This window comes from Martes martes (genome assembly GCF_963455335.1).
Source record: "Martes martes genome assembly, chromosome: 8".
Lineage (NCBI taxonomy): Eukaryota > Metazoa > Chordata > Mammalia > Carnivora > Mustelidae > Martes > Martes martes.
In genome coordinates, this window is record NC_137895.1 from 104,655,914 (window position 1) to 104,671,982 (window position 16,069).

Below are 16,069 nucleotides of genomic sequence, written 5' to 3' on the forward strand. Positions count from 1 at the left end.
TGGGCCACATCTCAACACCCCATTACTTTCTTATCAACTTCGAACTACCCCACTGGTAGTCAAAAGTACTCAAAAAAAACTGGCACCAGAATTGATGTGGTAAACGAAGAAGGAAAATCATTAAATGTCCTTACTACCTACAGCCCAGGGACAAGTCCTTGAAACAGGAAGAGTGACATGCCTCTAGGGACTCAACTGCCTCCATATTGACACTTCGCTAAGGGCAAAAGACAATCCTAGCCGTCCCCCACCCCAAAATCCTGTAAGCCTTCTTTAATATATAAAAATTCCTTTGGAAACTTCCTTTATCTCTAAACCCCCCAAGATACGGGTTGGCGATCATCCCCCAAGCATATGGCCCACCGATATGCATGATATGCATCTAAAGGGGCTCATGACTAAGGTTTTGTTAGACAGTAGTAAGTGACCTTTTCCCAACAATAGCCAGCCCCCTCAAGGTCCTGGAAACTGTTGTGCCCAAGTTTTCGCGTCTGAGAGAACATCCAGGAGCCAAGCACCGATGCAATCACACGAGGGTTTATTTGACAAGCTTAAGCTTCGGCCCAAGTACACCTGGCACAGCGGAGCAGGGACTTGGACCCTGAGCTTAGTTAAGGCAGGGGTATTTATGGGTTCCTGTTACTAAAGCAGGGTGGGGCTTCCTGGAACTAAAGTAGAGTAAGGAAAGTTCAGCCCTTGGGCACAGGGGTCTGAGATGGCTGTACTTATGCTAAGGCTAAACATGAGGTGGAATAGCCTTCATTTTTCTCGGCCTCCACAGAAACCTCGCTTTCAAAATTCCTTAGAGACTTACGTTATCCTTAGCCCTCTCCCAGCTTGAAAGAATATAATGGGCCACTCCTCATGACTCCATTGCAGCTCTTTCTGCCCCCAGGTTCTGTCCCCGTGCTTTAATAAAATCACCTTTTTGCACCAAAGATGTCTCAATAATTCTTTCTTGGCGTGGGCTTTGAACCCTAATGTTCTTTCCGACATCAGAATCACCTTTTATAAACTCCCACTTTTATGCAGTTTTTAACTTTTATGATTTTATGCAGTTTTTAATACTCGTTCCTCTTCCTGAAAGCCTTTCCTTCAAATTCCAGCAAACTATCCCTAACATCCCTTGATCCTGCTGGGAAATCACACCAATTACCTATGTCATTCCGCCGGAGCACTTAGTATAAAACGTCTCCTTTATCATTTCTTAGGATCATTCTGTGATATTGTGGTAATAAATATGTATTTGGTATTTGTCCCCATTCCTAGCGCAGAACTCCTAAGATCCTTGGAATTTACTGAGATAGATTGAGGTGTGTTATGTTAATGTAGTGATCTTTGGAAGGCCCCTAGGTAACTGAAGGACGGAGGTTGGTTGCCAGGGGAACCAACCAAGAGATTGAAAGTTTGGACTTTAGTCCCACCCCCAGACCTCCTGGGAAGGGAGAGGGCCTGGAGATAAAAATATTCAATCACCAATGGCCAATGATTTAATCAATCATGCCTGCATAATGAAACTTCCGTAAAACCCCAAAAGTAGTGGGTTCAGAGATCTTCTGTTAGTGAATGCATGCAGGTCCTGGGAGAGTGGTACCACTAGAGAAGGCATGCAAGATTCCCACATAACTTTGCCCTATGCATCTTTTTCATCTGGGTTTTATAATAAACTGGTGACCTAGTAAGCAAATGTTTTCCTGACTCTCTACAGCAAATCAATCTGACTGGGGGTGGGGTGGGGTCCTGGGAACCTCCCATCATCAGAGTCGTAGGTAACAACCTAGACCTGTAATTGGTGTCTGAAGTGGGGGCAGGAGCAGTCTTGTAGGACTGAGCCCTTAACCCATAGGATCTAATGCTATCTCCAGATAGTATCACTGGACATACTTTCAGAAAGTTGATAGGGATCAGGTGTAGTTTTATTTCCCATACTAAACAAGGAGAACCCAATTCCAGAGATGTGAAGGTGACATGTTTGTTCTCCTACCTAGAAGCTCCTGAAAGCAGGGCTGGTGCTTTACTAGATTTCTTTGCTTCCTTCCCTTCAGGGTAGCGCCTGGCACTTGGTGGGAACGATAACCTAAACTCTCCTAGAGTGCTTTAATCTACACGATTTCAGGATATCCAAGACCGTGCACGACCCTGTCGAGGTGACCAAGGCAGATGCCGTCCATTTTAGAGGCAAAATAACTTGAGGTTCACTCGTAAGGCTTGACAAGAGCCGGGACCAGAATACATGTTTTCTGATTCTTGGTTACAGCACGTCGTCCTTTGGTTGTTTGATCAATATTGGCCAATTTGATCGAGTCAAGCAACTGTTGAGCTCAGTACATTTGGTGCCAGTCAGAGGAAAATCACTAAAACATCCTGCATCTGGCAGGAGGGCAAAGGGAGAAAGCCCAGAATCCTGACCCCAGCCTCTACGGTGCTGTCATGACAACGGTTTCCGGCGCTAGGTGGGGGAAGAGAAAAATTCCCACTGAATCCGCTATGCCGGCGCCGAGGTACAAAAGGCGAATCAGCCCACCCGCCCCTCCGCGTTCCGGACTGCGCAGGCGCAGTGGCGCGGGGGCGTGGCGACGCAGCACGCTCCGCCCGGGGGCCCACGCTGACGGAGGTGCGCCGCGATTTGAAATTCCGGGACCTTCTTCTCGAGCTCGTCGTCCGCCAGGCTTCAGCGAAGCAGTCCCGCGAGCGAAGAAGGTGAGCGCGGTGCTGCCTGAGGATGAGGCGAAGCGAGAGGATAGACGGTAGACGCCAGTGGAAGCGCAGACACGGCGGGCCGTTGTGCAGAGGGGCAGGGCGAGCCGGGAGCGGGAAAATTCGGTTCTGGAGCTGGAGGGGCGGGACCAACGTGTGATTGGCAGGCTAGGAACCAGTGCGAGGGGAAAGGGCGGACTAATGAGGGCGGGACCTGCAGCGGCTGTGGAGCTGCGCTTAGGCGTGAGAACCGGTACCGCGCGTCGGGGGCTTCAGTTTTTCCCGGCTGTGCTAAGGCACTTGTCATCAGTTGCCTTATTTAGTGATCACTACAACACTGTAAGTGAGTGTTGTTACCTGTTTCTCCTTTACAGATGTGGAGACTGAGGCTTAGGGATATTAACATGAGCTGGGATCCTGGCCTTGGCCCCTGGAGCCCAGCTCCCATACTGTTGAGAGCTGTGCTTTACTGCCCGTCAGGGAATCGAGGTGAAGTAGGGGTCAGTCTAGAGGACTGGGATGAATGGATTGATCAGAATGGAGGTGTCCTAAATGTGGAAATAAATGCTAATATGTAGCAGGTTCTTCTTAGCTATTGTGAGAGCCCTGAGGGTGGAGCTGGGAGGGGGACCGAAGGCTCCAGCAAGGTGGCCCAAGTTGTGGGCCAGGTCTTGGAGCGCTGCTGTTGTGCTCTGAGTTGGCAGCAGGTGTGGAGAAGCTTTTCTTCTTCTGGACTGTGTTGTCTCCCAGGTGTATGAAGTTAAAGTGTTTTAGGAATTTAACCACACAATCGTCACTGGCTTCAAGGTTTCTTGGGCTACCATAACAAAGTACCTTAGACTGGGGGCTTAACAGAGATTTGTTTTCTCACGGTTGCAGAGTCTGGGAAGTCTAAGGTGCTGGCGTATTTGGTTCCTTGTGAGAGCTCTGTTCCTGACTTGCAGATGGCCCGCTTCTTCCTCATCCTCACATAGTGTGGAAAGAGAGTCCTCTTTCCCCTTCTTCTAAGGCCACCCGTCCTTATAAGGATTAGGACCCCACTGTTTTTTTTTTTTTTTTTTGAAGATTTTATTTATTTGACAGAGACAGAGATCACAAGTAGGCAGAGAGGCAGGCAGAGAGAGAGGAAGGGAAGCAGGCTCCCTGCTGAGCAGAGAGCCCGATGCGGGGCTCGATCCCAGGACCCTGGAACCCTGGAACCATGACCTGAGCCGAAGGCAGAGGCTTTAACCCACTGAGCCACCCGGGCACCCCTAGGACCCCACTCTGAATGATTTTGTTTAACCTTAGTTTCCTACTAAAAGCCCTATCTTCAAATACAGTCTATACTGTGCTGCTAACTCAGAGCACAACAGCAGTCCTCCAGGTCCTGGCCCACAACCTGCTCATTCTCACTTGCTGGAGCCTTCTGTCTCCCTCCCAGTTCCATCCTTGGGGCTCTCACAATATATACAGTATATACATGAATACACATGAATTTTGGGGGACACAATTCAGTCTGTAGCAATAGTTTATACACAAATAATGAGTGATGATTGAGAACTGAAGAAAATGAGCTTTCAGAACTAACATATAGCTGAGATGCTTTCATGTATTTTATTTGCTTTAATAAGTATCTGGCATATGCCTTAGCACTCTTGGGGAATTCTAGGGAGAACTTGTGCCTGGGGTCGTGGTTGTCCACCACACAACCAACCTGAAGAAGTGAGAAAAAGTCCCACCAAATGTCCTTAATAGCACTCAGTCAATCCATTATTCAAGCATTTATGCAAACGCTTCTTTAACTTGTGATTTAGCCTGTGCTGCTTCTGGAATAATGAGATCCATAATTACCACCCACAGGGAAGTGAAATAATAATTACTTTTCTTCTGTATTGTTTCATGTTGTCATTCTGATGTTTAGTAACCAAGTCTTTCTTTTTAGTCAGCTTGCCCTGGTGGGAGGAAGAGGGATGAACTGTAAATCCCAGGGGCTTGGAGGTCTGGCAGTTGGGGGTTCAAGTCTTGGGTTCAAGCACTTGCTGAGTGACTGGGCAGGTCTCAACCTGAGTCTCTGTGTTTTCATCTATAAAATAGAGTAATGAAAATATCACAGAGGGTTACTGTGAAGTTCTATGAAAGCAGTTTGAAACCATTAAAGAACTGGCCCTTGGACTAGATATTTTAGTTGTGGAAACTCCTCTGCCTACACCTCTGAAGAACAGAAACCTCTGCTTACAGCCACCATGTCAAGCTGGCTGTTCATTCCATCAGAATTTATTTGACTGCCTGCTAGGTGCCACAGTACCTATTCTGGTGCTGGGGGGCAAGGAAGAACCAGACCGACAGGGTTCCTCCTTTTATGCCGCGTGTATTCTGGTAGGAAAGGATTATAAATAAAAGAAGTTCAGCTAGTGCTAAGAGCTATGAAGAAATTAAATACAGGGTAATGAAACAAAAGCGTGACTTCAAGCAGGGTGGTGTATGTGTGTTTGGATAGGGAGTGGTATTTGACCCGGATTGGGTGGCCAAATAGAGGGGGAGGCTTCTCAGAGAAGGCAGAGTCCTAAACGTCCATCATTTCCCAGGCAGGGGTGGAAGGGGATAGGAAGCAGCAAGTATGATTAGATCAAGCTGTGTACATCACCAGTCTGTAGGCTGACCAGTGATCTAGTTTAAAAGAACAGGCAATGCTGATGAGATTTTTCTCTTGGGGTTTTAGAACTAAAAAACGTGAAAAGAATTTCGCCTTCTGAAGCTCAAAGGTAGAGGGTGCTGAAGAGGCCCTGTGCCCGCCCAAGTCTAGGGTAGGCAGAAGCTGTGAGTAAGCGGAGGAGGTCAGCGAGTGGCTCCATCTGGCATGTGACTGAGCAGCAGAAGGGCAATCTGTGGGTATTTACTTGCTGGAGAAGTTCTTGGAGCTCTCTTAGGATCTGGATTACTTTGTAATTGTAGTCTGCAAGAAATCCCACTCTGCAGTGGCTTCTGTTGTAGATTTTTGCAGGTTTTGCATAATTTCTCAGTATGTATATTTTTATTAGATCTCCCTTCTGCCTCTGCTGGTTATCTCTTTCCAGATGAATGTGACTAAAAGAGACCCATATGGACTTTGGGGTGGATTCCTGGGTTTTCTCTTATTAACTCTGCCTTTGAAAATTACTTAGTGTCTGGAAGCATGAGTACCCGACAACTGTGTCCTTACAGTGTTGTACAGGTTAACCAGGGTAATAATAGTAAAAAGGCCTGTGCAGTGTTTAATGCATATTAGGTGATCAAAATTTGTTAGATACCTTCCTCTTTTCTTCCTGTTTTTTTTTCTTCTTTTTTTAATTATATGCCTCCCTCTCAGTATTAAGTGGTCTTAGTTTGTAAGAGTCACTCTTGTAGTTCTTTCACCTCTGTCCTGTTAGGTGCTCCTAAACTATAACCGGAAGAGTGTCATGGCAATTACCTTTCCCTTTATAAATGTACTGACACTGTCACTGGTCTTATTGAAGCCAGTCATGTAGCCGATTGTAGGTGGATTTCAGACTGATTAGTAAGTACTTGTACTTAGAAGAGATAGGCCTTCCAAATAGTTTGGAGCAGTGACTTCCAAAGAGAGTGTGGGAACCAGGATAGAAGGGTCAGTCCTCCACATGGTGATGAAAGGAAGAAAGGGTTGGGGTAGCTGGCTGGCTCAGTGGGTAGAACATGTGACTCCTGATCTCAGCGTCATGAGTTCAAGCCCCATGTTGCATGGAGCCTACTTAAAATAAAGATTAAAAAAAAAATCTAAAGGAAGAAGGGGTATGCAGAAGCTATCTTGGAGAAATTTGGTTCAGAAGAGGGGGAAAAAGATCAAACATGGAGTTGAGAAGTTCTTAGACCTTGTCCTGGCAAGGAAAGAGAAATGCTGGGTCTTGAGGTAGGAAAGATGACATTAGGGTTTGAAGCTGATGGCTAAGAAAGAATTCTTGAGACATCTTTGGTGCAAAAAGTGATTTTATTAAAGCACGGGGACAGGACCCGTGGGCAGAAAGAGCTGCAGTGGGGTCATGAGAAATGGCCTGTTATATTCTTTCAAGCTTGGGGGGGGCTAGGGATAATGTAAGTCTCTAAGGAATTTTGGAAACAAGTTTTCCAGGATCTTGAGAGGGCTAACTGTTGTTGGGAAAGGTCATTTATTACTGTCTAATAAAACCTTAGTCATGAGCCCCTTTAGATGTATATCGGTGGACCATATGCTTGGGGGATGATTGCCAACACATATCTTGGGGTGTTTAGAGATAAAAGAAGTTTCCAAAGGAATTTTTTTTTAAAGATTTATTTATTTGTCAGAGAGAGAGAGTGAGTGCACATGTGCACACAAGCAGGCAGCATGGCAGGCAGAGGCAGAGAGAGAAGCAGGCTCCCTGCCGAGCAAGGAGCCCAATGCGGGACTCGATCCCAGGACCCTGGGATCATGACCTGAACCGAAGGCAGCAGCTTAACCAACTGAGCCACCCAGGTATCCCTCCAAAGGAATTTTTATATGTTAAAGTGGACTTACATGGGGGGCAGTGGGGTAGTCAGGCTAGGATCACCTTTTGCCCTTAGCAAAGTATTAACATTGAGGCGTTAAGTCCCTAGAGAATATCACTCCCCCTGTTTCAGGGACTTGTCAGTGGGCTGTAAGTAGTAAGGAAATTTAGTAAGTTTTCTTTTGCCTTTGTTTTACACATCAGTCTCAGTGTTGGGGAGCTCTGGAATTCCAGCCAGGACTTAGTCCCTGTCAGCAGAGCTCTCCCAGTCTGCAACCAGACAGGAAGCTCTTACTTGTTGAGGCTGGGAAGGCTGCTGAGGAGGCAGCTTTGATGTATTCTGGAAATGGAGGCCAGGACGAACGAAGAAGCAAACTAAAGATTCCTTTGAGATACGGATGTATGCGTGTACCTGTGCCACGTAAAGAACCGTACTGGTGATCCTCTGCCTGTGTGTCATAATTTTACAGATCTTGGCAGCAGGAGTACGTGCGACGGCTTTGCCAGGCGAAGGCTGTGCTGCAGACATGTGCAGACCGTGCTGCACAGGTAGTCGGGAGCAACATCCCTGACTTGCAGGGCACAGGTCCTCGAGACGAAGTCTCCACTCCTCCTGGAGGCATTAGGGTGTCCAAGAGCAGAGGAATCCCAGGTAAGATGGCAGGGCGGTTTCTGTTTCGGGGCTCTGCTGGGCTGTGTTCTGCATAGCCATTCTTGACAAATGTCACTCGATGGGTTGCCTGAGCTGGGTATGGCTTCATGAGAACATGCGCCATGGGGAGAACATGGTCTCTGCTTGCAAAAAAGCCTACAACCTAAGGAGAGATTCTGTAACTAGTACTGAGACTGCTCTTAGGAACTGCTCTAGATTTCAAGCCTTTTTTTTCCCCCCTTAGGACCATGGCTAATAAAACCCAGGAGGTTGGTGGCATCCATTTCCCTTTTCCCTTCACACCCTATTCCATCCAGAAAGACTTCATGGCAGAGCTGTATCGGGTGTTGGAGGCTGGCAAGATTGGAATATTTGAGAGTCCGACTGGCACTGTAAGTATGAATCATCAGGAGGGTTCTGAGAGACCCTGATTATGACACCGTAGAAGCTACCTAGCATGCTTGTTAACCTAGGCAGAAATTTTCGTGGTTTGAAGTTGGGCAAAGTTGTTCCCTTGGTTTACCTTTCTGAGTAACAGTCACTTCCTCTATTAAAGATTAAATGCAGCCCCAGGGTTTGAGAACAATTAGGCTGAAGACAAAGGAGAATGTGAATGCCTGTAGGAACCAAGACTTACAGCCCCAAAGCTTTCCAAATTATTCTGGGCGCACAAGTGCTTTGATGTTGAGAAATGGATTACCTTGGCTTTTTCACAGATTAAACATACTGGTTTAGTCTTCAGGAGCGAGGTTACTGAGTGCTGAAGAGATCCAGTCAAAGGCCTGTGAGCTTTTCCTTCCAGGAGTGGAATGACAGAGGGATTTATCAGAGGGTGCCCAGGAAGAGCATTAGCGCTATAGCGAGCAGCCCCCGCCTCTCGTTTAGAAAGTGCTGTGTGATAGTGAGTGTTGATGTGAAGGTCCCTCAGCCAGGCTGCAACCTCCTGGTGGTCCTCCATGTTCCTGTCATCCCATGGAGCTTGGCAAGTTCCGTCCACAGGAGGCTCTCAGACTGGTGCAACAGGCTTTCTTCCCCTATCAGTCCCCTGAGATGGCTTTTAGTATCAGCAGTGACTTCCTGATTAGTAGATTTGGGTGTTTCGAGTCCTTATTTGACCTCTCTGCAACAGTTAGTGTCGTTGAACATATTCCTCTCCTTTGTTTAAAGTCATATGAAAAATCTAATTAAAAATAATGCATGCATGTCATTTAAAAAGTTAAATTTATCAAACTTGGTTCTTTGGGCAGGTACTTTGAACATTCTTTTAACTGGTTCCTAAGAAATATACTTGCATAGCATATCTGAAATTGTAAGCTTGGTGCTGTTTCTTGATTTATCCTAGTCATTGTGCCTTCCTCTTGTGATAGCTAAGATGTAGCTCTGTGACCGTTCCCTTTCCCTCCTGCTCCCCATCCTCCCGATGTAGCTTAGATGGAAAATTTTAGCCTCTGCTAAGTCAGGATGCTCTGATTAGGGGTTTTCTTCTAGAATAATTTTTGTTTTCCCAGAGTTGATAATTGCCTCTTAAAGTTTGTCTAGTTTTTAATAATACCTACATCACTTTCTCACACCATCCAGGGGCCTCTCCGAATGCTAGTCCATCCTTCAAATTATAGCTTACTCAGGCTGCTCAGGTGCCATAACAAAATACCACAGACTGGGCGCTAAGAGGACAGAAATTTATTTCGCGGTTTGGGAGGCTGGCAAGTGCAAGGTTTGGGCAGCTTCTGGCTTCTGGTGGGGACTCTTCCTTGGCTTGTAGGGGTCCCCCTTCGTACTGTGTCTTCACATGGTGGAGAGCTCTTTGGTGTCTCTCCTCCTTTTATTGGGACATCAGTTTTATTAGATCAGGGCTCTGCCCTTAGGACCTCATTTAACTGTAATCCCCTCCCTGAAGGCCCTTTCTCCAGTACAGTCCCATGGGGGTTAGGACTTCAACATACGTATTTGTGGGGGGACACAGTTCGGTCTGTAGTATTTACTAACTCCATTTTACCCTGGAGACTTTCTTCTCTATGTTCTCATAAGATCTACTTCACAACTGTTATACTAGGGATTTCCTTTCTCTCCTTGAAAAAAAGAAAAATCAACTTTATACTAACATATAATAAAACACACCCCTTTTAAATCCCCAAGTCAGTGAGTATTGACAGATGTAAACCCCCATATAACCACGACCGCAGTGAAGATGGAAAATGTTTCCATCAGCCCAGGGTTTGTTGTACCCTTGGCTGCTGTTCTTCCCCTTGTACACCCGCACCGCAGCCAGTGATCACCTCCCATCTCTGCAGACGCATTCTGTCTTTGTAAAGTTTCATGGGAATGGAATCATACTGTAAGTCCTGTCTGGTGACTGGCTTCTTATACTGGCTGAGTTTATATTTTGGGGATTCATCCCTGTTGTGTGTATTCTTTTCTGGGTTGGATTTTCTGTTTTCTGGATTCCATGTCTTCTTGGTTCACTTTTGTTTTGAAAGAGAACGTTCCTGAAGGGTCACATGGAGGGGTAAGATTTTGAGACTTGGCTGGTCTGAAAATGTATCTATGTGCCTTTTCACTCGCTTGATAGCGATTGGTTGGTTGGGTGTATACTTCTAGCGGCAGAGTGCTTTTCCCTCCCAGTTGCTCCCTCCACCCTCTGGTTTCCATTATTGTTACTGGGAAGGCCAGTGTAACCTGCACCTCAGTCCTTGGTGGCCTGGTCCACCCACCCCGCCCTCCAGAGTTTCAGGATATCCTGTGTCCTTTGTATTCTGAAACGTCGTGGTGGTGGTTTGGAAGAGTGTGGTCAGTTCTTTGTGTTGGCCTCTTGATGGGCACTTGCAACAGGAAGCTTCTCTCTTTCCGTTCTCAGATGTTTTTACACATTCGATAATCTTCCTGGTACTCCCGTTCTTTGAGTTTGGACCTTCTGGTTAATCCCGTTACTATGTTTTCTTCTAATTGCCTGTCTCATTGGGCATATTGGTTGTTTTCGTTCTGTTTTGCTTTGAATTCTGCTTCTTGAAGATTCCTTTGACTTTGTTGTCCAGTCTTTCTCTTCAGTTTATTTCTGTTATTCTGTCTTTAATATTTAAGACCTTGTTCTTACTCTCTGCTTCTTAAAAATAGCATCCTGTTCTAGTCTCCCTGAAATAGTAATATCTTTCTGAGGATATCAATTAAAGTAGCATTTTTGAGTTTTTTCCACCCTGTGTCATCTCATCGTCCATCCTCCTCCCTCCTCCAGTTTGGGTTCTGTGCTTTGCTGAGAGGCTCTCCTCAAATGTCTGGTGACCCTCGGCTGTCTTCTGTTGGTGTTCAAGAAAAAGCAACTGCAGGGTTGGCTGGCAGGCCTGGGGTGCAGGCTGGCTGTGGGCTGATGGGCTAGCCTCTCTATTGGGGCGGCCGGTGATTAGCGTATGTGTGATGTCTCTTGAACCATCCAGTTTTTCCGGAGTAGGCTCCTTTAAACCCTTGCCTTCTGGTCCCAGCCTGATGGCCAGTATTCTTGAGGGTGTCTTGGGGAAGTGACTTCAGGTGTATGGTCTTTCACTGTGTGTCCTGCTTTGGGTCTGGCCCTCTTCCCCAGCCTTTACGTGACCCGCCATCTCCAGAGCCCTCCTGGCTCAGCCCCTCCAGAGGGTACACGTCCTGTCTCCTGCAGGGTGGGGACGTCCCTGGCAGTTCTGGGGCTTCTGAGCAGGAATCTCGGGGAATCTCTGCAGGCACTCAGGCTTAGCATCCTTTAGTCCTCTCAGTTCCCGTTGTCTGCTTTCCATCTCTCCTAAAACCTGTTACTTTCCCTTCTTCCGCTTTCTTTGTTTCTGTGGGTTTTAAGCCTCTTTTATTCCTTTGCTGTAATTTTATCGTGTTTCAGAAAAGAACACAGGAGAGCATGTGTTCATTCTGTCCTGTTTAACCTGAAGGCTCAGGTCCCCATCTCAGCGCTCTGCCAGTTCCATGTAACCTGTTCCTCTGTTCAGCCCTTTCTTGTCGATGTTCTTGGTTCCAGGGCCTCCTGTCCTTGTGACTTCAGTTACTGTCCCATTCTGACACTGTCTAAATCACGCCTGTAGTAAGCTCTTCTCCCCATCATTGGCGCCTACTGCTCACAGGGGTGCCGTACCGTTGCATGCAGTGCCTCACCTCTGCCTAGGTGGCTGAGCTCCCCGCTTAGCTCTTGATGCTGCTGCTTCCCTTGTCCGTGTCCCCTTTATAGCTTTTCATCAGTCCCCCACATTGTGCTGACCTCTCCACCTGGATGGAGCCCATGCTTCACAGGGAAATGTGACGCCCCATGGCCATGGTTCGTATGTTAAGTTTTCTAGAGAACTCTGTTTCCCAGCATCAAGCCCAGTGCTCACTACAGTGTGGGTGTTTAGGATGCATGAATGTACTTGGCGTAAACTTTAGAACTGTGATATCTTGGATGGTTCCCCATGAAATAACATTGTTCAAAGCTAGGTATGTTGTGGGTACTTTATTAAATTTATTTCCTAACATGAGCATTTGGTCACATATCCTTTTAACGTTTTCCAATTTAAATTTTTGTTGTCTTACAGAGGATATAGAATTGCAGGCCTCAGTTCTCCTTTCTCTTTGTGATAGAGTGTGCCCGCCGTGGTTGTGGGAAGAGAACCCTGACATTCCCTTAGGAAGGTCCTCAGCTCCCTTTCCAGGGGAGGGTGCTGGCTTTCTGACCAGCTGTCTGACCCTGGGCCACTGTTACAGGGGGTGGCTCTCCAGACCCTAGCTTGCTGATGGCTAAAGCCAGTGGCTTCCCATTTTACTGGCAGTACAGAATGGCTGCTCTCCAGCTGCCGCTGGGGAGGGCTATTTAGAAGGCTTTGCCATTCCGTATTTATCAAAAGCTGAGAGAAATGGTATATATGGGCTTTTCCAAAGATATGTCATCCATTCATTCTTCAGAAGTGCTGTTCTGTCATAGGGCCTTTTAAGAATTTCATGAAATAGGGAATGCCTGGGTGGCTCAGTCGGTTAAGTGCCTGCCTTCGGCTCAGGTCATGATCTTGGGGTCCTGGGATCAAGTCCTGCATCAGGGAGCCTGCTTCTCCCTCTCTTGCTCCCCCTGCCTGTGTGTGTGCACGCTCTCTCTCTCTCTCTCTGACAAATAAATAAAATCTTTAAAAGAAAAGAACTTCATGAAATAGGTTCTTATTCAAGGACACAATAATTTATTACTTAATAAAAGCAAAAAAAAAAAAAGCTAGCTCCTGTTGCTCACTTATGTACCAGGTGTTGTTCTAGTCCTGGTGAGGTATTTGCTTGTATGAGTATGAACTTACTTAATGCTTACAGCAACTCTGAGGAAGGTACTATCTCTTTCTCTCTCTGTCTGTCTGTCATACACACACACATATACATCGCCTCCTTTTTTATCTTATTTCTTTAACTGTTCCCATTTTTGTCTGTGTGGAGCATACAGGCCTAGGGAGGTTAGCCTCAGGTCACAGAGCCGGTGAGTGGAAGAGCCAGTGTTTGGCCAGGCAGCCTGGAGTCTGAAGCCTTAGCTACTGTGCTCCACTCTATCCCCAACCCTACACACCGTGCATTTTACCTATAGTTCGTTCAAGCCCACATTAGGTTCAGGACCCCTCTGGATGCTCTGAGACCCCCTTGGGTTAAGCAGGCTCGGATAGTTGACTGCCTGACCAGAGCATGTTGGCTCCTGCAGAGGCTCGCCTGAACTGAACTGCCCTTTGGACCCCAGAAGCAGCAGCTTTAGGGAAGGAGCCCATGCAGCAGCCTCCCGGAAGTCTCCCACTGCCCTAACAGAGCTCCACAGGCTGGGGGCTTAACCCACAGAAGCATACTCTCCCACAGCTGTGGAGGCCAGAAGTGCAGATGCAGGGTGTCGGCAGGGAGGGCTCTGAGAGCAGACTGTTCCGGCCCTCTCCTCAGTATGTCGGTGGCCAGCCTTCCCTCTGGGCTTACCGCGGTGGCCCAATTTCCCCATTGTGTTAAGGACACCAGTCTTAGTGGATCAGGGCCCTCCTCTTTCTTAACTACATGCATCTGCAGTGATCCTATTTCCAAATAAGGTCACGTTCTGAGACATACAGTTAGGACTTAACAAATGAATTTGTGGGGGACACAGTTCAACCCACAGGGAGGACCCATAGGGAATAGTCTAGTCTTTTAATTAAGAATTGTGTTCTCCAGAACAATTAGTTTGCTTTAAAAATTTTTTGAAGACTGGATCTCATGGGACTGATCTGTTCTGTCTGCACATGGCTGTATTAAAGCATAGAGCCAAATGTGGCTCCCCATTGTGAGTATATAGGATTTCAAGCCATGTGTTTTTGGCCTTAATTCTTTTTTGGGACTATATCTAATTCCTCAGCTTCTAATTATGTTAACTTGCAGTACTTAAATGTAACCTGATAAGCCACATTAAATTATCTTAGGAATAGTGAGCTATATAATTAAGCCAGGAACTTTATTTTTATTTTTTTTTTCTTATCTTTTCTGGCTGTCCTTTTGCTAAATCCCTTCCTGTCCTTTCTCAGGTTGGTCTTAGAGTGCTTTCTAATATTTAAAGTTAGACCTTCCTTGAAGGCTTTATTAAAATGAGAAATGTCATTTGGAAAGCTTTGGTTTTTGTTCTTGTTTTTGAAGACTTTTTTTCTTCTTGTAGGGAAAATCTTTAAGTCTTATTTGTGGGGCTCTTTCCTGGCTCCGTGACTTTGAGCAGAGGAAACATCAGGAAGAGGCACGTCTCCTTGAAACTGGAACTGTCCCCTTAAGTGACGGGAAGGAGCAGCCCCTGTCTCTCTCATCCTCCTGCAAAGAGACCCCAGACACCCCAAGGCCTGTAGGAGAGCCTGACTGGGTGACTCAGTTTGTGCAGAAGAAAGAAGAAAGGGACCTGGTGGACCGCCTAAAGGTGAGCTCTGGGGTGACAGGAGCTGGGAGCCATCCAGGAAACAGGGCTTGGCTGGTGATTTGGGGTCGATTCTGGGGGTTAGCATGTCCTTTGCCTTTGCAGTGCCTCCTTGAGTCAGTGGTGCTGCACCTGTGCTGTCTTTTTAAAGCTGATGTCAATAGGCCTTTTCTAGATGGGGTGGACGGTTCCATTCATTACCCACCCAGGGAAGGAGCCTCACCGTTGCCCTTCGCAATGCGGTTCTGCGGCTGCAGACTCCATTAAGGGAATGGATTTGATTGAGAGGATGTGGCTTTGGAATGAAGTGTGTGGACCTCCCACACACTTCAGGTCAGGGATGCTGCTGCCCCCATGGAGTGTTGCCCACGGAAGGGAGAACCGCCCTGCCCTGGACTCTTTAAGAAGGGCATGGTTGGGGACTTCTGCAGGGGTTTTCTTTCTGGCTGCTTCACCCTCTAGGAGGAGCAGGTCAGGAGGAAGAAGCGAGAGGAGCGCCTGCGGCAGATTCGGCACAATGCACAGCTCAAGTATGCAGCTAAGCGCGTGGTGAGCGCCCTCTGCCGGGGTGGCGGGGACAGTGCGTGGGCGCTGTCGCTCCCCTGGGTGAGTGGCCAGGGCCGACCCCCCCTCCCCCCAAGCTGAGTTCTCATCCCCCAGTAGCTGCAGCTTGAGCTGAGGTATTGATACCTTAGACACCGGGAGGAGAGCGAGGCCTGTGGTAGTGGCGTGTGTGTCGTCCTTGGTGGTAGCCGCTCAGAGGGCGCTCGGTCTTGGGGGCGGGGGTCCAGTCCTGAGATTTGTTTCTCTTTCCCGCTTGGCGATGCTCCTCGGCAGAGACAAGAGGAAGAAGAGATGGAGCGTCTCCTCTGCCTCAGCAGGGAGATGCTAGCGGCTGGAGCAGAGGCCGAGCCTCGGGAGCCGCTGGTGTCTGGGGAGGAGGAGCTGGTCCTCGACGAGTATGAGAGTGATGAGGAGAAGGGAGCAGCTCACGGGTGAGACGACGCTTCTCCTTCACCCACTGCCCCTGCCCGGGTCGCCATGGGGGCTCCCACGGGGGAGGTTCCTGTGCCCAAAGAGAGGCAGGTTGCTTTGCCCCTCACAAGGCGTCTGAAGGGATGGCGTTCCAACCACCTGCCCCTGCTCTTAGCCGGGCTCCTCTGGTGCCCTTCCATCTGCCGGCGCTGGCTCTGTGGGTCTGAGCTCCATTGCCCTCACCAGGCTTGCGCCTCCCTGTCACACCCTGTGGGGGCTGTGCCCTAGCCGAGGCCGCAGAGCTGGGGACAGAGCAACTGGGCCAGCTCTAGTTTCTCGCTCTTTGATCCCAGACGACACCGTGGGAGCTTTAGGATG

The 16,069-nt window shown here is 47.8% G+C and overlaps 1 protein-coding gene across 3 annotated transcripts in view; it reads left to right on the forward strand.

Annotated features, from left to right (window-relative positions):
- Window positions 1-2,584: 2,584 nt before the first annotated feature.
- DDX11 (DEAD/H-box helicase 11) overlaps window positions 2,585-16,069 on the forward strand; it is a 36,061-nt gene continuing 22,576 nt past the window's right edge. For all 3 annotated transcript variants that reach the window (XM_080812393.1, XM_080812394.1, XM_080812395.1), the window contains exons 1-6: window positions 2,585-2,700; window positions 7,649-7,830; window positions 8,075-8,222; window positions 14,471-14,719; window positions 15,179-15,265; window positions 15,554-15,711. In XM_080812393.1, the coding sequence (XP_080668519.1) occupies window positions 8,079-8,222; window positions 14,471-14,719; window positions 15,179-15,265; window positions 15,554-15,711 (638 nt within the window). In that variant the 5' untranslated portion in view covers window positions 2,585-2,700; window positions 7,649-7,830; window positions 8,075-8,078. The remainder of the gene's footprint in view (window positions 2,701-7,648; window positions 7,831-8,074; window positions 8,223-14,470; window positions 14,720-15,178; window positions 15,266-15,553; window positions 15,712-16,069) is intronic.